The sequence below is a fragment of the Mizuhopecten yessoensis genome, unplaced genomic scaffold, assembly GCF_002113885.1.
Source record: "Mizuhopecten yessoensis strain PY_sf001 unplaced genomic scaffold, ASM211388v2 scaffold7685, whole genome shotgun sequence".
NCBI lineage: Eukaryota > Metazoa > Mollusca > Bivalvia > Pectinida > Pectinidae > Mizuhopecten > Mizuhopecten yessoensis.
This window is the reverse complement of record NW_018407171.1, coordinates 479,969-501,959: the sequence shown is the minus strand read 5'-3', so window position 1 is coordinate 501,959 and position 21,991 is coordinate 479,969. Positions and strand designations below refer to the sequence as shown.

General features: G+C 38.2%; 1 protein-coding gene across 1 annotated transcript in view; it reads left to right on the top strand.

Moving 5' to 3' along the window:
* LOC110454138 overlaps positions 1-21,991 on the top strand; it is a 50,957-nt gene that overhangs the window by 13,996 nt on the left and 14,970 nt on the right. Inside the window, exons 2-3 of the mRNA XM_021503514.1 lie at positions 2,551-3,262; positions 19,456-19,476. Coding sequence (XP_021359189.1) covers positions 2,551-3,262; positions 19,456-19,476 — 733 coding nt within the window. The remainder of the gene's footprint in view (positions 1-2,550; positions 3,263-19,455; positions 19,477-21,991) is intronic.

The window sequence follows — 21,991 nt, the reverse complement described above, 5'->3', positions numbered from 1 at the left end:
TATTGAGAAACTTGTTGCTTATTAAGGTCGACACTTAAAAGTTCTCACTGATAACACAAGTCATAATAAAAAGATTATTTTGAAAAAATCATCTATTGAAAATTGATATCCAAATTAAGAGATTTAAATACATTTTTTGTATAGGAATAAGTTATTCAAAGGGAAAGGCAGTGTTGTGAAATGGCTGTCATTTCTTGACCGAGGGACAGCCACAATATCTTACCTGTATGTTTTCACTGTGTACTGATTTACCTGTATATAGATGTACTTGGCGGACAGTCAATGAGCTTGATTAATTGCCGTTAAATCACACAAGGTGACCTTGATAAGGTAGATCCCTTCATAATCCAATGTGACCACAGGCGAATAGTCAATGTGTTATCACTACCTATAATCGCAGGTATATATAACATATTGAAAAGAAAATATCTATCAGCGGGTGGTCATATTGCTTTAGCAACCTTTAAATCGGCTACTGAAGTACTGTTGTAACTTTTTGTTTAAAACTTGAGGTTCCTTTTGATACAAAAACAGTGATACTTTATGTGATCGTTTAAAACTATACAATCAGTCATAATTCGGTAATCATTCAACTAACTCATTTGTGTAACATCCGCAGTTGTACCCCTGGATCCATGAAATTTGTCGTCACTTAACAAGACATAAGTCATTACCACACAGCTGTAAACCTGTTATTACTGTATTACTTCTGAGCTGCTGGTATTGGGGAACACACAAATACTGATATAAGATTGAATAGGAAATCTTATTAACTCATAGGCCATTCACTAAAATATATAAACCACTATTCACCGAGAAACTGCAAAAGCTATCGCCTATTTATGCGCACGTTATACCGCACAGTTTGCCACATCGTTCGCACATGTATACCACATGTACACACATGTACACCACATGTACACCACATGTACACCACGTGTACACCACATGCACACCACATGTACACACATGTACACAACATGTACACCATATGTACACCACATGTACACACATGTACACCACATGTGCACCACATGTGCACCACATGAACACACATGTACACCACATGTATACCACATGTACACCACATGCACACAACATGTACACACATGTACACCACATGTACGCCACATGTACACCACATGTACACCACATGAACACACATGTACACCACATGTACACCCCATGTACACCACATGTACACACATGTACAAAACATGAACACCACATGTACACACATGTACACCACAATTACACCACATGTACGCCACATATACACCACATGTACACAACATGTACACCTCATGTACACCACATGTGCACCACATGTGCACCACATGAACACACATGTACACCACATGTACACCCCATGTACACCACATGTACACACATGTACACAACATGAACACCACATGTACCCCACATGTACACCACATGTACACCACATGCACACAACATGTACACACATGTACACCACATGTACGACACATGTACAAACATGTACACCACATGTACACACATGTACCCCACATGTACACCACATGTACACACATGTACACAACATGTACAACACATGTACACCACATGTACAGACATGTACACAACATGAACACCACATGTACACCACATGTACACCACCTGTACTACGCATGTACACCACATGTACACCACATGTACGCGTCATGTACACACATGTACACAAATGTACACCACATGTACCCCACATGTACACACATGTACACCACATGTACGACACATGTACAAACATGTACACCACATGTACACACATGTACACCACATTTACACCACATGTACACACATGTACACCACATGTACACACATGTACACCACATGTACAACACATGTACACCACATGTACACACATGTACACAACATGAACACCACATGTACACACATGTACACCACATGTACATATATGTACACCACATTTCACCACTGGCTGAATGGTCTATATCGTTAAGCAACAGCAGTTTCTTTTCCCGTATTTCAATAAAAAAGTAAGTTATTTTTTAAGTATTTCTCAATACATCACTAGTGTAGTTATTTTGTGGGTTTTTGTGCAACACTTGCTAAGTTGTATCCATCGTTAAATAAAGCACTTAATTTGTTGCTTTTATCTTATTCCCAATATACTTTTGCTTTGAGGTAGCTTCAGACATTAATGAAATCTTACACAAATGACATAATGAACAACAGAAAGTCACAAGAATCGACACTACGCTGTTGCGATCGTATTTATCCTTCAGCGACGAGTTAGTATAATTAGTATGATTATTTCCCTGTAACGAAACAAGGAAGTTCAGTAAAGTGATGTCGATCTACCAGTTTGAAAAGTATGATAAAGATTATTTACGCATACATGTGTATGGGCTGAGCATTTTAAATACGTATGATGATTACCGTGTAATTGTTTTTGTCTAAGTGTTGTCCAGGATAGTTGCCTGGTCGATTGAATACATTTTAAAACGGCAAAATGCATTGGCTTTATTTATAAACTGAATATTAAATCCCCTTTTTCATTTGTTTCAGAGATCACTACGTAACTCACATGATTTCCCAACTGATTACTGTGATGGATTATCCACGGATAAAGAGTTTCCATGTACTCGAACTGTTCAATCTAACTGTACATTGGCAGAGGAGGAAAGGCGTAAAAAGAAGAGAAGACGACAAATTGATGACACATCAGGGTACAGCACGACATCGCTCAGTGAAATGTCTGAGTTCGAAACTCTCACAAAGAGGGAACAACGACGAGGTCCAAGTAGCCATCAGTTGTATGTAGGGAGGAGACGTCAATCTGCAACTGACGACAGAAGTGATAAAAGCAGAGTGTCACAGTCTACAAGTAGACGTGCAAGTGAAGTGTCGAAGACCCATTCAAGTAGACATTTAAGTGAATTATCAAAAAGTTCATCACGACCAGAATTGGATAGAACACCACACAGAATTCCGAGAGTTCATTCTACTGCGGAAAGCCTTGGGAGTTTACACAGTGGTCGGAGTGCAAGAAGCAATCATACTCATCGGAGTAACCATTCAAAATCACATACGAATACTGTGCAGGGGAAAATGGCTCGTTCAACAGACCATAGCGATCCTTTTGCGTTTATACAACCTGTTCCCGAATCATGTAGTTCACGTTTGCGAAAGACATTGAGACCATGCATGGGGGTGCTCATCATGCTAATTTTAGCTGCAAGTCTCGGAGCTGCTATTTACTTTGCTATAGAATTGAAAAGTAAGTTGCCATTTCTATTTTATTTTAATCAAAACGAGTCCGTTTAGGTTTTCGATAAGTAAATTGATTCTTCTTTATCCACCCGTACTTTTACACTTGTCGCATGTTGTAATGACACATTAGAACATACAAGGTATACACAGGGATTGTTTGAAATCTTGTCTAGTCCCTTCCCTTCACCAGAACGATTTTTCAATTTCTACAAATGTTATTGATTAATATCAAATGATTTGGACAACAGTAAAGCGTATCGAATTCCTTTCCATTAGGTTCTATATAGATACATGTCAGTGAAAAAGGTAAATAGTAGATTTCATATGGTGATGACATATATTTAAAGAGAAATAGCTTAAGTATGAAAGCAATGATGTTAATGTTAACACAAACATTCAAAGAGTAGATTAATAACTTCTATTAATATATCATAATTATATGGATTGGATATGAAACCATTGATTGTACTATTTACACACACATTCAAAATCAAAAAATAGATTAATTAATACCAGACGGATGTTTTGCTCCAATCAAGGTTCATCTAAGGTTCATCAAAATGCGTACCCCGGTCCAAATAGCAAATATCAGCCTATGTTCAAAATCCTTCAAATGCAATTTTTTAATCGTATTTCTTCTGGAGCATATACATACGGAGTGTGGGACGCAGGGCCGAAAGTCGATCGGAAGTCTAAAGAAAAATCTTTAAAACCATTTTCCTTCCATTCAAATAATAGAATTATAACCATATATAATCTGCAGCGTTCATGCAGGGAAATATTGAATGCTGTATAATTTTGTCGTGCTCAACCCCCAAAAAGACAAAAGTCCATCCCTTTGCAAAATCTACAATTAATCGGGAATAAGAGACGGATGCGAACACAGTCATGTAACCAGGATATGAAAATAGGTCAAGCCCGCTTAACCGTTTTGACAATGTTAAGATGCCGACCCTATAACTGTATATGTATCTTTGCTAATAAGAAGAAAATACATTCATGATATCAGGGGTTGCCTAGTCCCGAGGTAAAAGAATAAAGAATTGTGTTTTATATTTCAATACTAAGAGACAAATTCATAAAAGGGGAATTATTTGTTATGTAAATCAGATATTGACCTCTGGTTCCACCAACAACAATCCTTGGAACACATTTTAATGAAGTTACGTAAGGTACAGAGGACATGTGTCCCAAAACACTATAGGATGCACAATACTAAATTAGTAGTTGTATGTTCTATAAAAACCACCTCTCTATAGAAAAAACATTTGTTTTGATAATATATATCTGGCTTCTTTTTACAATCCGTTCTAGTGAAATCAAACTATCGAATCATATACTGTCTAAATATTAATAAACTGTTTATTAGATAATAGCCGGAATAAGTTAAGTATCTAAAACAAGATGCCTAAAATATAAAAAAGCGCTCTTTATAAAAACAGTTTTTTATAATAGCAAACATTATATTATACGAAAAACTCGTTTCAAAATAAAAGCTTTTCTGTAGAGTATCAAACTAGCTATAGTCTTTAAAATAGCAACTGTTCGAAAAACATGAAAAGAATACCGAAGCGGCAGCAAAACCATAATTCGAACTCAAAATCAAAATTAGGACAAAATGTGAATAAAGAAAAGATTACGAAAGACACTCTTGAAACAGTTAATATTTTAAATACAAGTGTGTAATACTTTTTTGTTCCTATTTAAGTATTAGTTTGTCATCATTTTTAGCTCCTGTTCTTTTATACGTGTCATCATTCTCAGTCCCTATTGTATTGTTAGTGTGTCATCATTCTCAGTTCCTGTTGTGATGTTGGCGTGTCATCATTCTCAGTTCCTGTTGTAGTGCTAGTGTTATATCATCATCAGTTCATGTTTTAGTGTTAGCGTGTCATCATTCTCAGTTCATGTTGTTGTATGAGTGTGTCATCATTCTGAGTCCCTGTTGTAGCATGAGTGTGTCATCATTCTCACTTTATGTTGTAGTATGAGTGTGTCATCATTCTCAGTTCCTGTTGTAGTGTTAGTGTTATATCATTCTCAGTTCCTGTTGTAGTGTTAGTGTGTCATCATTCTCACTTCATGATGTTGAATGAGTGTTTCATCATTCTCAGTCCCTGTTGTGGTGTTGGCGTGTCATCATTCTCAGTCCCTATTGTATTGTTAGTGTGTCATCATTCACAGTTCCTGTTGTGGTGTTAGTGTGTCATCATTATCAGCCCCTGTTGTGGTGTTAGCGTGTCATATTTCTCAGTTCCTGTTGTAGTGTTAGTGTGTCATCATTCTCACTTCATGTTGTTAAATAAGTGTGTCATCATTCTCAGTTCCTGATTTAGTGTTAGCGTGTCATCATTCTCAGTTCCTGTTGTAACGTTAGCGTGCCATCATTCTCCGTTCCTGTTGTAATGTTAGGGTGCCATTATTCTCAGTTCCTGTTGTAGTCTTAGCGTGTAATCATTCTCACTTCCTGTTGTAGTATGAGTGTCATCATTATCGGTTCCTGATTTAGTGTTAGCGTGTAATCATTCTCACTTCCTGTTGTAGTATGAGTGTCATCATTATCGGTTCCTGATTTAGTGTTAGCGTGCCATAATTATAAGTTACTGTTGTAATGTTAGAGTGCCATCATCCTCAGTTCCTGTTTTAGTGTTATCGTGTCATCATTCTCAGTTCCCGTTCTAGTGTTAGTGTGTCATCATTCACAGTTCCTATTGTAGTGTTAGCGTGTCATGATTCTTAGTTCCTGTTGTACTCTTATTGTGATATCATCCTCAGTTCCTGTTGTAATGCTAGCGTGCCATCATTCTCAGTCCCTGTTGTAGTGTTAGCGTATCATCATTCTTAGTTCCTGCTGTACTGTTATTGTGAAATCATACTCAGTTCCTGTTTTAGTGTTAGTGTGCCATCATTCTCAGTTCATGTTATAGTGTTAGTGTGTCATCATTATCAGCCCCTGTTGTAGTGTTAGCGTATCATCATTCTTAGTTCCTGTTATACTGTTATTGTGATATCATCCTCAGTTCCTGTTTTAGTGTTATCGTGCCATCATTTTCAGTTCCTGTTGTAATGTTACCGTGCCATCATTCTTAGTTCCTGTTGTACTCTTATTGTGATATCATCCTCAGTTCCTGTTTTAGTGTTATCGTGCCATCATTCTCAGTTTCTGTTGTAATGTTAGCGTGACATCATTCTCAGTTCCTGGTGTAATGTTAGCGTGCCATCATTCCCAGTTCCTGTTGTAATGTTGGCGTGCCATCATTCTCAGTTCATGTTATAGTGTTAGTGTGTCATCATTTTCAGTTCCTGTTGTAATGTTACCGTACCATCATTCTCAGTTCCTGATATAGTGTTAGTGTGTCATCATTATCAGCCCCTGTTGTGGTGTTAGCGTGTTATCATTCTCAGTTCCTGTTTTAGTGTTAGTGGGTCATCATTCTCAGATCCTGTTGTAATGTTAGCGTACCATCATTCTCAGTTCCTGATTTAGTGTTAGCGTGCCATTATTCTCAGTTCCTGTTGTAACGTTAGCGTGCCATCATTCTAAGTTCATGTTATAGTGTTAGTGTGTCATCATTCTCAGTCCCTATTGTATTGTTAGTGTGTCATCATTCACAGTTCCTATTGTAGTGTTATCGTGTCATCATTTTCAGTTCCTGTTGTAGTGTTAGCGTATCATCATTCTTAGTTCCTGCTGTACTGTTATTGTGAAATCATACTCAGTTCCTGTTTTGGTGTTAGCGTGTAATCATTCTCACTTCCTGTTGTAGTATGAGTGTCATCATTATCGGTTCCTGATTTAGTGTTAGCGTGTCATCATTCTCAGTTCCTGTTGTTGTATGAGTGTGTCATCATTCTCGGTTCCCGTTGTAGTGTTAGTGTGTCATCATTCTCAGTTCCTATTGTAGTGTTAGCGTGTCATCATTTTCAGTTCCTGTTGTAGTGTTAGTGAGATATCATTATTAGTTCCTGTTTTAGTATTAGCGTGTCATCCTTCTCAGTTCCTGCTGTAGTATGAGTATCATCATTCTCAGTCCCACTTGTGGTGGTGACGTGTCATCATTCACAGTTCCTATTGTAGTGCAGTCCCTATTGTATTGTGAGTGTGTCATCATTCACAGTTCCTATTGTAGTGCAGTCCCTATTGTATTGTGAGTGTGTCATCATTCTCATTCCTGTTGTGGTGTTTGCGTGTCATCATTCTAAGTTCCTGTTGTTGTTGTATGATTGTGTCATCATTATCAGTTTCTGTTGTCATGTTTAGTTCCTGTTGTTGTATTAGCGTGTCATCATTCTCTGTTCCTGTTGTTGTATTAGCGTGTATCATTCTCAGTCCCTTTTGTGGTGTTGGCGTTTCATCATTCTCAGTTACTGTTGTAGTGTTAGCGAGATTTCATTATCAGTTCCTGTGGTAGTGGTATTGTGGTTTCATTCGCAGTCCCTGTTGTGGTGTTAGTGAGATATCATTATTAGTTCCTGTTTTAAGTGTGTCATCATTCACATTTCCTGTTGTAGTGTCAGTGAGATTTCATTATCTGTTCCTGTTTTAGTGCAAACGTGTCATCATTCACATTTCCTGTTGTAGTGTAGTTTGAGGGTTTGCGTGTCAACATTCTCAGTTCCTGTCGTAGTGTTAGTGAGACTTCATTATCAGTTCCTGCTTTAGTGTGAGCGTGCAGTCATTCTCAGTTCCCGTTGTGGTGTTGGCGTGGCATCATTCTCAGTCCCTATTGTAGTGTTAACGTGTCATTAATCTCAGTTTCTGTTGAAGTGTTAGTGAGATTCCATTATCAGTTCCTGCTTTAGTGTGAGCGTGCAGTCATTCTCAGTTCCTATTGAAGTGTTAGCGTGTCAACATTCTCAGGTCCTGTTGTTGTATGATTGTGTCATCATTATCAGTTTCTGTTGTCATGTTTAGTTCCTGTTGTTGTTGTATGATTGTGTCATCATTATCAGCCCCTGTTGTAGTGTTAGAGAGATTTCATTATCAGTTCCTGCTTTAGTGTGAGCGTGTGGTCATTCTCAGTTCCCTGTTGTAGTGTTATTGTGGTATCATTCTCAGTTCATGTCGTTGTGTTAGGGTGTCATCATTCTCGGTCCCGGTTGTAGTGTTAGTGTGTCATTATTCTCAGTTTCTGTTGAAGTGTTAGTGAGATTTCACTATCAGTTCCTGTTTCATTGTTAGCGTGTTATCATTCTCAGTCCCTGTGGTGGTGATAACGTGTTATTCCTGTTGTAGTGTAAGTGAGATATCATTATTAGTTCCTGTTTTAGTATTAGCGTGTCATCCTTCTCAGTTCCTGCTGTTGTATGAGTGTGACATCATTCTCGGTTCCTGTTGTATTGTTAGTGTGTCATCATTCTCAATGATTATCATCATACTCAGTTCCTGTTTTTGTATGAGTGTGTCCTCATTCTTAGTTCATGTTGTAGTGTTGGCGTGTTATCATTCTCTGTTCATGTCGTAGTGTTAGTGTGTCAGCATTCTCAGTTCCTATTGAAGTGTTAGCGTGTCAACATTCTCAGGTCCTGTTGTAGTGTTAGGGAGATTTCATCATCAGTGCCTGTTTGAGGGTTTGCGTGTCAACACCACAACAGGCACTCAGAATGATGACACACTCACAATACAATAGGGACTGCACTACAATAGGAACTGTGAATGATGACACACTCATAAAACAACAGGAACTGAAAATGATGCCACACTAACACTAAAACATAAACTGAGAATGATGATACGCCAACACCACAAAAGGGACTGAGAATGATACACGCTAATACTACAACAGGAAGTAAGAATGATTACACGCTCACACTAAAACAGGGACTGATTATGATATCTCACTAAAACTACAACAGGAACTGATTATGATATCTCACTAACACCACAACAGGAACTGAGAAATATGACACGCTAACACAACAACAAGAGCTGAGAATGATGACAAGCTAACACCACAACAAGGACTGAGAATGATGACAAGCTAACACTAAAACAGTAACTGATAATGATAGCTCACTAACACTACAACCGGGACCGAGAATGATGACACCCTAACACTACAACAGGGAACGAGAATGAAGACACGCCAACACCACTACAGGAACTGAGAATGTTGACACGCAAACCCTCAAACTACACTACAACAGGAAATGTGAATGATGACACACTAATAATGATAGCTCACTAACACTACAACGGGAACCGAGAGTGATGACACACTCATACAACAGCAGGAACTGAGAAGGATGACACGCTAATACTACAACAGGAAGTAAGAATGATTACACGCTCACACTAAAACAGGGACTGATTATGATATCACACTAACACTACAACCGGGACCGAGAATGATGACACACCAACACTACAACGGGAACCGAGAGTGATGACACACTCATACAAAAACAGGAACTGAGTATGATATCTCACTAAAACTACAACAGGAACTTAGAATGATGACACGCAAACACCACAACAGGAATAAGAATGATGACACACTCATGCTACAACAGGGACTCAGAATGATGACACACCAACAGGAACTGAGAAAGATGACACTCATACTACAAATGACACGCCACCACCACAACAGGGACTGCGAATGAAACCACAATACCACTACCACAGGAACTGATAATCATATCTCACTAACACCACAACAGGGACTGCGAATGAAACCACAATACCACTACAACAGGAACTTAGAATGATGACACGCGTACACCACAACCGGGACCGAGAATGATGACACATTCATACAACAACAGGAACCGATAATGATGACACGCCAACATCACAACAGGAACTGATTATGATATCTCACTAACACCACAACAGGAACTGAGAAAGATGACACTCATACTAAAACAGGAACTAATAATGATATCTCACTAACATTACAACAGAAACTGATAATGATGACATACTAACACTAAAACATGAACTGTTAGTGATATATCATTATCAGTTCCTGTTTCATTGTTAGCGTGTTATCATTCTCTGTTCATGTCGTAGTGTTAGTGAGAGATCATAATCAGTTCCTGTTTTAGGGTTAGCGTGTCAACATTTTCAGTTCCTGTTTTAGAGTTAGTGTGTCATCAATCTCAGTTCCTGTTGTTGTATGAGTGTGTCAGTTGTAGTGTTAGTGAGAGATCATAATCAGTTCCTGTTTTAGGGTTAGCGTGTCAACATTCTCAGGTCCTGTTGTTAGCGTGTCATCACTCTCAGTTCCTGTTGGTGTGTCATCATTCTCATTTCATATTGTTGAATGAGCTTTTCATCATTCTCAGTCCCACTTGTGGTGTTGGCGTATCATCATTCTCAGTTCCCTGTTGTAGTGTTATTGTGGTATCATTCTCAGTTCTTGTTGTAGTGTTAGTTAGATTTCATTATCAGTCCCTGTTTTAGTGTTATCGTGTCATCATTCTCTGTTCCTGTTGTTGTATGAGTGTGTCATCATTCTCGGTTCCTGTTGTAGTGTTAGTGTGTCATCATTCTCAGTTCCTATTGTAGTGTTAGCGTGTCATCATTCTCAGTTCCTGTTGTAGTGTTAGTGAGAGATCATAATCAGTTCCTGTTTTAGTGTTAATGTGTCAACATTCTCAGTTAATGTTGTAGTATGAGTGTGTCCTCATTCTTAGTTCATGTTGTAGTGTTAGTGTGTCATTATTCTCAGTTTCTGTTGTAATGTTAGCGTGTTATCATTCTCAGTTAGCGTATCATCATTCTCAGTTCCTGTTTTAGTGTTAATGTGTCATTATTCTCAGTTTCTGTTTTAGTGTTAGCGTGTTATCATTCTCAGTTCCTGTTGTAGTGTTAGTGAGAGATCATAATCAGTTCCTGTTTTAGTGTTAACGTGTCATTATTCTCAGTTTCTGTTGAAGTGTTAGCGTGTCATCATTCTCAGTTCCTGTTGTAGCTTAGCATGTCATCATTCTCAGTTCCTGTTGTAGTATGAGTGTCATCATTATCGGTTCCTGTTTTAGTGTTAGCGTGTCATCATTCTCCATTCTCGGTTCCCGTTGTAGTGTTAGTGTGTCATCATTCTCACTTCACGATGTTGAATGAGTGTTTCATCATTCTCAGTCCCTGTTGTGGTGTTAGCGTATCATCATTCTCAGTTCCTGTTTTAGTGTTAGTGTGTCATCATTCTCAGTTCCTATTGTAGTGTTAGCGTGTCATCATTCTCAGTTCCTGTTGTTTTATGAGTGTGTCATCATTCTCGGTTCCTGTTGTAGTGTTAGTGTGCCATCATTCTCAGTTCCTATTGTAGTGTTAGCGTGTCATCATTCTCAGTTCCTGTTTTAGTGTAAGCGTGTCATCATTATCGGTTCCTGTTGTTGTATGATTGTGTCATCATTATCAGTTCCTGTTGTAGTGTTAGTGTGTCATCATTCTTGTAGTGTTAGTGAGATATGATTATCAGTTCCTGTTTTAGGGTTAGCGTGTCAACATTTTCAGTTCCTGTTGTAGTATTAGCGTGTCATCATTCTCAGTTCCTTTTGTTGTATGAGTGTGTCATTATTCTCAGTTCCTGTTGTAGTATTAGCGTGTCATCATAGTTCCTGTTTTAGGGTTAGCGTGTCAACATTTTCAGTTCCTGTTGTAGTGTTAGTGTGTCATCATTTTCAGTTCCTGTTGTTGTATGAGTGTGTCATTATTCTCAGTTCCTGTTGTAGTATTAGCGTGTCATCATTCTCGGTCCCGGTTGTGGTGTACGCGTGTCATCATTCTCAGCTCTTGTTGTTGTGTTAGCGTGTCATCATTCTCAGTTCATGTTGTAGTGTTAGTTTGTCATCATTACCAGGTGCCATCATTCTCAGTTCCTGTTGTAATGTTAGCGTGTCATCATTCTCAGTTCCTGTTTTAGTGTAAGCGTGTCATCATTATCGGTTCCTGTTGTTGTATGATTGTGTCATCATTATCAGTTCCTGTTGTTGTGTTAGTGTGTCATCATTCTCAGTTCCTATTGTAGTGTTAGTATATCATTCTCAGTTCCTGTTGTAGTATGAGTGTCATCTTTCTCAGTTCCTGTTGTGGTGTTGGCGTGTCATCAGTTCCTGTTGTAGTGTTAGTGAGATATCATTATCAGTTCCTGTTTTAGTGTTAGCGTGTTATAATTCTCAGTTCCTGTTGTAATGTTAGTGATATATCATTATCAGTTCCTGTTTTAGTATTAGCGTGTCATCATTCTCAGTTCCTTTTGTTGTATGAGTGTGTCATTATTCTCAGTTCCTGTTGTAGTATTAGCGTGTCATCATTCTCGGTCCCGGTTGTGGTGTACGCGTGTCATCATTCTCAGCTCTTGTTGTTGTGTTAGCGTGTCATCATTCTCAGTTCATGTTGTAGTGTTAGTTTGTCATCATTACCAGGTGCCATCATTCTCAGTTCCTGTTGTAATGTTAGTGATATATCATTATCAGTTCCTGTTTTAGTATTAGCGTGTCATGTGGTGTTAGTGAGATATCATTATCAGTTCCTGTTGTGGTGTTAGCTTGTCATCATTATAAGTTCCTGTTGTAGTGTTAGTGTGTCATCATTCTTGTAGTGTTAGTGAGATATGATTATCAGTTCCTGTTTTAGGGTTAGCGTGTCAACATTCTCAGTTCCTGTTGTAGTGTTAGTGAGATATGGTTATCAGTTCCTGTTTTAGTATTAGCGTGTCATCATTCTCAGTTCCTGTTGTTGTATGAGTGTGTCATTATTCTCAGTTCCTGTTGTAGTATTAGCGTGTATCATTCTCAGTCCCTGTTGTGGTGGTGGCGTGTCATCATTCTCAGTCCCTGTTGTGGTGATAACGTGTTATCATTTTCAGTTCCTGTTGTAATGTTAGTGAGATATGATTATCAGTTCCAGTTTTAGGGTTAGCGTGTCAACATTTTCAGTTCCTGTTGTAGTATTAGCGTGTCATCATTCTCGGTCCCGGTTGTGGTGTACGCGTGTCATCATTCTCAGCTCTTGTTGTTGTGTTAGCGTGTCATCATTCTCAGTTCATGTTGTAGTGTTAGTATGTCATCATTATCAGTTCCTGTGGTAGTGGTATTGTGGTTTCATTCGCAGTCCCTGTGTGTCATCATTCTCAGTTCCTGATGTAGTGTTAGTGTGTCATCATTTTCAGTTCCTGTTGTTGTGTGAGTGTGTCATCATTCTCAGTTCCTGTTGTAGTATGAGTGTCATCATTATCGGTTCCTGTTTTAGTGTTAGCGTGTCATCATTCTCAGTTCCTGTTGTAGCGTGTCATCATTCTCAGTTCCTGTTGTAGTTGTCATCATTCTCAGTTTCTGTTGTAATGTTAGCGTGTTATCATTCTCAGTTCCTGCTGTAGTATGAGTATCATCATTCTCAGTTCCTGTTGTGGTGGTGACGTGTCATCATTCACAGTCCCAGTTGTGGTGTTGGCGTGTCATCATTCTCAGTCCCACTTGTGGTGGTGACGTGTCATCATTCACAGTTCCTGTTTTAGTGTTAGTGTGTCATCATTCTCACTTCATGTTATTGTATGAGTGTGTCATCATTCTCAGTTCATGTTGTAGTGTTAGTTTGTCATCATTATCAGTTCCTGTTTTAGTGTTAGTGTGTCATCATTATCAGTTCCTTTTGTAGTGTTAGCGTGTCATTATTCTCAGTTCCTGTTGTAGTGTTAGTGAGATATCATTATCAGTTCCTTTTTTAGTATGAGTGTCATCATTCTCAGTTCCTGTTGTGGTGATAACGTGTTATCAATCTCAGATCCTGTTGTAATGTTAGTGAGATATCATTATTAGTTCCTGTTTTAGNATTCCTGTTGTAGTGTTAGTGTGTCATCATTCTCAGCTCCTGTTTAGGTGTTGGCGTGTCATCTTTCTCCGTCCTTGTTGTGTTGTTAGCGTGTCATCATTCTCAGTTCCTGTTGTAGTGTTATTGTGGTATCATTCTCAGTTCCTGTTGTAGTATTAACGTGTCATCATTCACAGTTCCTGTTGTAGTGTAAGTGTGCTATCATTATCAGTTCCTGTTTAAGTTTTAGCGTGTCATCATTCTCAGTTCCTGTTGTAGTATTAGCGTGTCATCATTCTCGGTCCCGGTTGTGGTGTACGCGTGTCATCATTCTCAGCTCTTGTTGTTGTGTTAGCGTGTCATCATTCTCAGTTCCTATTGTAGTGTTAGTATGTCATCATTATCAGTTCCTGTTGTAGTGGTATTGTGGTTTCATTCGCAGTCCCTGTTGTGGTGTTGGCGTGTCATCATTCTCAGTCCCTGTTGTGGTGTTAGCGTATCATCATTCTGAGTTCCTGTTTTAGTGTTAACGTGTCATCATTCTCAGTTCATGTTGTTGTATGAGTGTGTCCTCATTCTTAGTTCATGTTGTAGTGTTAGTGTGTCATCATTCTCAGTTTCTGTTGTAATGTTAGCGTGTTATCATTCTCAGTTCTTGTTGTAATGTTAGTGAGATATCGTTATCGGTTCCTGTTTCATTGTTAGCGTGTCATCATTCTCAGTTCCTGTTGTTGTATGAGTGTGTCATTATTCTCAGTTCCTGTTGTAGTATGAGTGTCATCTTTCTCAGTTCCTGTTGTGGTGTTGGCGTGTCATCATTCTCAGTCCCTGTTGTGGTGTTAGCGTGTCATCATTCTCAGTGCCTGTTGTAGTGTTAGTGTGTCATGATTCTCAGTTTCTGTTGTAGTGTTAGTGGAGTGTGTCATCATTCTCAGTTCCTGTTGTAGTGTTATGGTGTCATCATTTTCAGTTCCAGTTGTTGTATGAGTGTGTCATCATTCTCAGTTCCTGTTGTAGTGTTAGTGTGTCATCATTTTCAGTTCCTGTTGTAGTGTTAGTGTGTCATCATTCTCAGCTCTTGTTGTAGTGTTAGCATGTCATCATTTTCAGTTTCTGTTGTAGTGTTAGTGTGTCATCATTCTCAGTTTCTGTTGTAGTGTTAGTGTGTCATCCTTCTCAGTTTCTGTTGTAGTGTTAGTGTGTCATCATTTTCAGTTCCTGTTGTAGTGTTAGTGTGTCATCATTATCAGCTCTTGTTGTAGTGTTAGCATGTCATCGTTTTCAGTTTCTGTTGTAGTGTTAGTGTGTCATGATTCTCAGTTTCTGTTGTAGTGTTAGTGTGTCATCATTTTTAGTGTTAGTGTGTCATCATTCTCAGTTCCTGTTGTAGTATTAACGTGTCATCATTCACAGTTCCTGTTGTAGTGTAAGTGAGCTATCATTATCAGTTCCTGTTGTTGTATTAGCGTGTCATCATTCTCAGTTCCTGTTGTAGTATTAGCGTGTCATCATTCTCGGTCCCGGTTGTTGTGTTAGCGTGTCATCATTCTCAGTTTCTGTTGTAGTGTTAGCGTCTCATCATTCTCAGTTCCTGTTGTAGTTTTAGTATGTCATCATTCTCAGTTCCTGTTGTAGTGTTAGTATGTCATCATTCTCAGTTCCTGTTGTAGTGGTATTGTGGTTTCATTCGCAGACCCTGTTGTGGTGTTGGCGTGTCATCATTCTCAGTCCCTGTTGTGGTGTTAGTGTATCATCATTCTGAGTTCCTGTTTTAGTGTTAACGTGTCATCATTCTCAGTTCATGTTTTTGTATGAGTGTGTCCTCATTCTTAGTTCATTTTGTAGTGTTAGTGTGTCATCATTCTCAGTTTCTGTTGTCATGTTTGCGTGTTATCATTCTCAGTTCATGTCGTTGTGTTAGGGTGTCATCATTCTCAGTTCCTGTTGTAATGTTTGCGTGTTATCATTCTCAGTTCCTGTTGTAGTGTTAGTGAGATATGATTATCAGTTCCTGTTTCATTGTTAGCGTCTCATCATTCTCAGTTCCTGTTGTAGTATGAGTATCATCTTTCTCAGTTCCTGTTGTGGTGTTAGTGAGATATGATTATCAGTTCCATCATTCTCAGTTCCTGTTGTAGTATTAGCGTGTCATCATTCACAGTTCCTGTTTAGGTGTTGGCGTGTCATCATTCTCAGTTCCTGTTGTAGTGTTGTTGTATTAGCGTGTCATCATTCTCAGTTCCTGTTGTTGTATGAGTGTGTCATCATTCTCAGTTCCTATTTTAGTGTTAATGTGTCATCATTCTGAGTTCCTGTTTTAGTGTTAGTGTGTCATCCTTCTCAGTTCCTGTTGTAGTGTTAGTGTGTTCATTATTCTCAGTTCCTGTTGTAGTGTTATTGTGGTATCATTCTCAGTTCCTGTTGTAGTGTTAGTATGTCATCATTCTCAGTTCCTGTTGTAGTTTGAGTTTCATCATTCTCAGTTCCTGTTGTGGTGTTAGTGAGATATGATTATCAGTTCCTGTTTCATTGTTAGCGTCTCATCATTCTCAGTTCCTGTTGTAGTATGAGTTTCATCCTTCTCAGTTCCTGTTGTGGTGTTGGCGTGTCATCATTCTTAGTCCCTGTTGTGGTGTTGGCGTGTCTTCATTCTCGTTCCCTGTTGTAGTGTTAGTGTGTCATCATTCACCGCACCGGTTTAGGTGTTGGCGTCTCATCTTTCTGTTAGCGTCTCATCATTCTCAGTTCCTGTTGTAGTATGAGTGTCATCATTCTCAGTTCCTGTTGGTGGTGTTAGCGTGTCATTATTCTCAGTTCCTGTTGTAGGGTTATTGTGGTATCATTCTCAGTTCCTGTTGTAGTGTTAGCGTGTCATCATTTTCAGTTCCTGTTGTAGTGTTAGTGTGGTATCATTCTCAGTTCCTGTTGTAGTGTTATTGTGGTATCATTCTAAGTTCCTGTTGTAGTGTTAGCGTGTCATCATTCACAGTTCCATCATTCTCAGTTCCTGTTGTAGTATTAGCGTGTCATCATTCACAGTTCCTGTTTAGGTGTTGGCGTGTCATCATTCTCAGTTCCTGTTGTAGTATAAGTATCAACATTTTCAGTTCCTGTTGTGGTGTTAAAGTGTCATCATTCGCAGTCTCGGTTGTGGTGTTGGCGTGTCATCATTCTCAGGCCCTGTTGTGGTGTTGGCGTGTCATCATTATCAGTTCCTGTTGTAGTGTTAGTGTGTCATCATTATCAGTTCCTTTTGTAGTGTTAGTGTGTCATCATTCTCAGTTCCTGTTTTAGTGTTAATGTGTCATCATTCTCATGGTGTTAGCGTATCATCATTCTGAGTTCCTGTTTTAGTGTTAGTGTGTCATCCTTCTCAGTTCCTGTTGTAGTGTTAGTGTGTCATCATCCTCAGTCCCTGTTGTAGTGTTAGTGTGTCATCATTTTCAGTTCCTGATGTTGTATGAGTGTGTCATCATTCTCCTGTTGTAGTTTTAGTATGTCATCATTCTCAGTTGCTGTTGTAGTGTTAGTATGTCATCATTCTCAGTTCCTGTTGTAGTATTAGCGTGTCATCATTCTCGGTCCCGGTTGTGGTGTACGCGTGTCATCATTCTCAGCTCTTGTTGTTGTGTTAGCGTGTCATCATTCTCAGTTTCTGTTGTAGTGTTAGTGTGTCTTCATTCTCAGCTCTTGTTGTAGTGTTAGCATGTCATCATTCTCAGTTCCTGTTGTAGTATAAGTATCAACATTTTCAGTTCCTGTTGTGGTGTTAAAGTGTCATCATTCGCAGTCTCGGTTGTGGTGTTGGCGTGTCATCATTCTCAGTCCCGTTGTTGTATTAGCGTGTCATCATTCTCAGTTCCTGTTGTAGTGTTAGTGTGTCATCATTCTCAGCTCTTGTTGTAGTGTTAGCATGTCATCATTCTCAGTTCCTGTTGTAGTATGAGTTTCATCATTCTCAGTTCCTGTTGTGGTGTTGGCGTGTCATCATTCTCAGTCCCTGTTGTGGTGTTGGCGTGTCTTCATTCTCGTTCCCTGTTGTAGTGTTAGTGTGTCATCATTTTCAGTTCCTGATGTTGTATGAGTGTGTCATCATTCTCAGTTCCTATTTTAGTGTTAAATTGTCATCATTCTGAGTTCCTGTTTTAGTGTTAGTGTGTCATCATTCTCAGTTCCTGATGTTGTATGAGTGTGTCATCATTCTCAGTTCCTGTTTTAGTGTTAGTGTGTCATCATTCTCCGTTCCTGATGTTGTATGAGTGTGTCATTTGTAGTGTTAGTGTGGTATCATTCTCAGTGTCATCATTCTCAGTTCCTGATGTTGTATGAGTGTGTGATCATTCTCAGTTCCTGTTTTAGTGTTAATGTGTCATCATTTTCAGTTCCTGTTTCAGTGTTAGTGTGTCATCATTCTCAGTTCCTGTTGTAGTGTTAGTGTGGTATCATTCTCAGTTCCTGTTGTAGTGTTAGCGTGTCATCATTCTCAGGTCCTGTTGTTGTGTTAGCGTGTCATCATTATCAGTCCGTGTTGTGGTGTTGGCGTGTTATCATTCTCAGTCCCTGTTGTGTAGTGTTAGTGTGTCATCATTCTCAGTTCCTGTTGTTGTGTTAGCGTGTCATCATTATCAGTCCCTGTTGTGGTGTTGGCGTGTTATCATTCTCAGTCCCTGTTGTGTAGTGTTAGTGTGTCATCATTCTCAGTTCCTGTTGTAGTGTTAGTGTGGTATCATTCTCAGTTCCTGTTGTAGTGTTAGCGTGTCATCATTCTCAGTTCCTGTTGTTGTGTTAGCGTGTCATCATTATCAGTCCCTGTTGTGGTGTTGGCGTGTTATCATTCTCAGTCCCTGTTGTGGTGTAAGCGTGTCATCATTATAATTTCCTGTTGTAGTGTTAGTGTGTCATCATTATCAGTTCCTGTTGTAGTGTTAGTGTGTCATCATTCTCAGTTCCTGTTGTAGTATGAGTCTCATCATTCCCAGTCCCTGTTGTGGTGTTGGCGTGTCATCATTCTCAGTTCCTGTTGTAGTGTTAGTGTGTCATCATTCTCTGTTCCTGTTTTAGTGTTAGTGTGTCATCATTCTCAGTTCCTGTTGTAGTATGAGTGTCATCATTCCCAGTCCCTGTTGTGGTGTTGGCGTGGCATCATTCTCAGTTCCTGTTGTAGGGGTAGCTTGCCATCGTTCTTGTTCTCTGTTGTACCTGTTTACCTGTTTACCTCTTCGTCGACACCGTTGTTAGCTTAAAGTAGCTAATATAGGCGCATCTTGTGCGGTAACATACTGTTAACCGGTTGTGTAGCATCAAAACTGGGATAAAACTTAAATTGTGACCATCCCAGTTCTTTATTTTCCGTTTGTGATCATTGAAAATTCCCTGTATTGTATTAGTGCCACCGTACTGTTTGTTTATTTTCTTTAATCCTAACAATGTTTTAATTTTTGCAGAAACACATGAAGATGAAATAGGTAAGTGCACTGCCATATAAATTCCAGCATCATATGACAAGTGATCGAAAATGTCCAATTTCGAGCAATATGTAAATGATTAATAAATCAACAAATCTTAATAATTAATTCAAGAAGTTACAAACAACCTGTAGGCCGGTGACCGAGAAAAGAACCCCCTCGTAGAATACGGGATTCCCCTCTACTATGGGACACACAACCGACCAAAATCAATCTGCAGAACTCTTTGTAATATTCGGAATCTTACTTTTATTTCCCAATGCCCGGGTTGGCAACACCTCACTTGTGCCTATTTTTATTAGCTGTTGATAGGACGTTAAACCCTATAAATCAATCAATAAAATAGTATTAGTTACAATCTAGCATTAACCAGGTTTAATAGTAACTATCTTGATACCTGATTGTTTTTTAAAATATCTTTAACATACTGGTATGCATATAACAGTTTAATCAACGATGATGAAAATCATCACATACGTACATACTTTGGTAGATAAAACTGATTGAGCACATCTTTTGGTCAGATAAACAAATACATGGCGTTTCCAAAGTTTGTAATTTCATTTGTAAGGCTACACTATACAATCACCTTGATCATCATGGTGCTTATATTGGATGGGCAGTAGGCGTACTCTTTTGCGATATACTTTGATCTGAGGGAAAACATATACATGATATATGAACACTCGACATTTTTTTGGCATACAAGGCCTATCAGATAACAACTCCCTCTTGTCTCCATAACTCGACTAATCACCTCACACTCGTCCTTTCAAAGGTGTATGCTTGTCACTGTTCAGATTGAATACGGAATGTTCTGGTAAAGACTGTTATGCATTGACTCATTGTAATAATGTAAATTTGTTCTTATTACAATTTCACCGTCATGTGTTTTGATTTATACAGGTCCTTCTATATACTATTTATAGTTTGTTTTATATTTTTCAAATAGGCCATGTTTAGTCTTTAAATCACCTATTATATATAACATAGCAGTATTACCCCGATCTATAATACCAGCATGGCGGTGTTACCTGAAATAAAATACATTGTACTAATAGCATGGTATCACCTGATGTATAATACTAATATAGTGGTATCACCAGATATATAATACTAACATAACGGTATCACTTGATACATAATACTAACATAGCGGTATCACCTGATATATAATACTAACATAGCGGTATCACCTGATATATAATACTAATATAGCGGTATCACCTGATATATAAAACTAACATAACGGTATCACCTGATATATAATACTAATATAGCGGTATCACCAGATATATAATACTAACATAACGGTATCACTTGATACATAATACTAACATAGCGGTATCACCTGATATATAATACTAACATAACGGTATCACCTGATATATAATACTAATATAGCGGTATCACCTGATATATAATACTAACATAGCGGTATCACCTGATATATAATACTAACATAACGGTATCACCTGATATATAATACTAACATAGCGGTATCACCTGATATATAATACTAACATAACGGTATCACCTGATATATAATACTAACATAGCGGTATCACCTGATATATAATACTAACATAACGGTATCACCTGATATATAATACTAACATAGCGGTATCACCTGATATATAATACTAACATAACGGTATCACCTGATATATAATACTAACATAGCGGTATCACCTGATATATAATACTAACATAACGGTATCACCTGATATATAATACTAACATAGCGGTATCACCTGATATATAATACTAACATAACGGTATCACCTGATATATAATACTAACATAGCGGTATCACCTGATATATAATACTAACATAACGGTATCACCTGATATATAATACTAACATAGCGGTATCACCTGATATATAATACTAACATAGCGGTATCACCTGATATATAATACTAACATAGCGGTATCACCTGATATATAATACTAACATAGCGGTATCACCTGATATATAATACTAACATAGCGGTATCACCTGATATATAATACTAACATAGCGGTATCACCTGATATATAATACTAACATAGCGGTATCACCTGATATATAATACTAACATAGCGGTATCACCTGATATATAATACTAACATAACGGTATCACCTGATATATAATACTAACATAGCGGTATCACCTGATATATAATACTAACATAGCGGTATCACCTGATATATAATACTAACATAACGGTATCACCTGATATATAATACTAACATAGCGGTATCACCTGATATATAATACTAACATAACGGTATCACCTGATATATAATACTAACATAGCGGTATCACCTGATATATAATACTAACATAACGGTATCACCTGATATATAATACTAACATAGCGGTATCACCTGATATATAATACTAACATAACGGTATCACCTGATATATAATACTAACATAGCGGTATCACCTGATATATAATACTAACATAACGGTATCACCTGATATATAATACTAACATAGCGGTATCACCTGATATATAATACTAA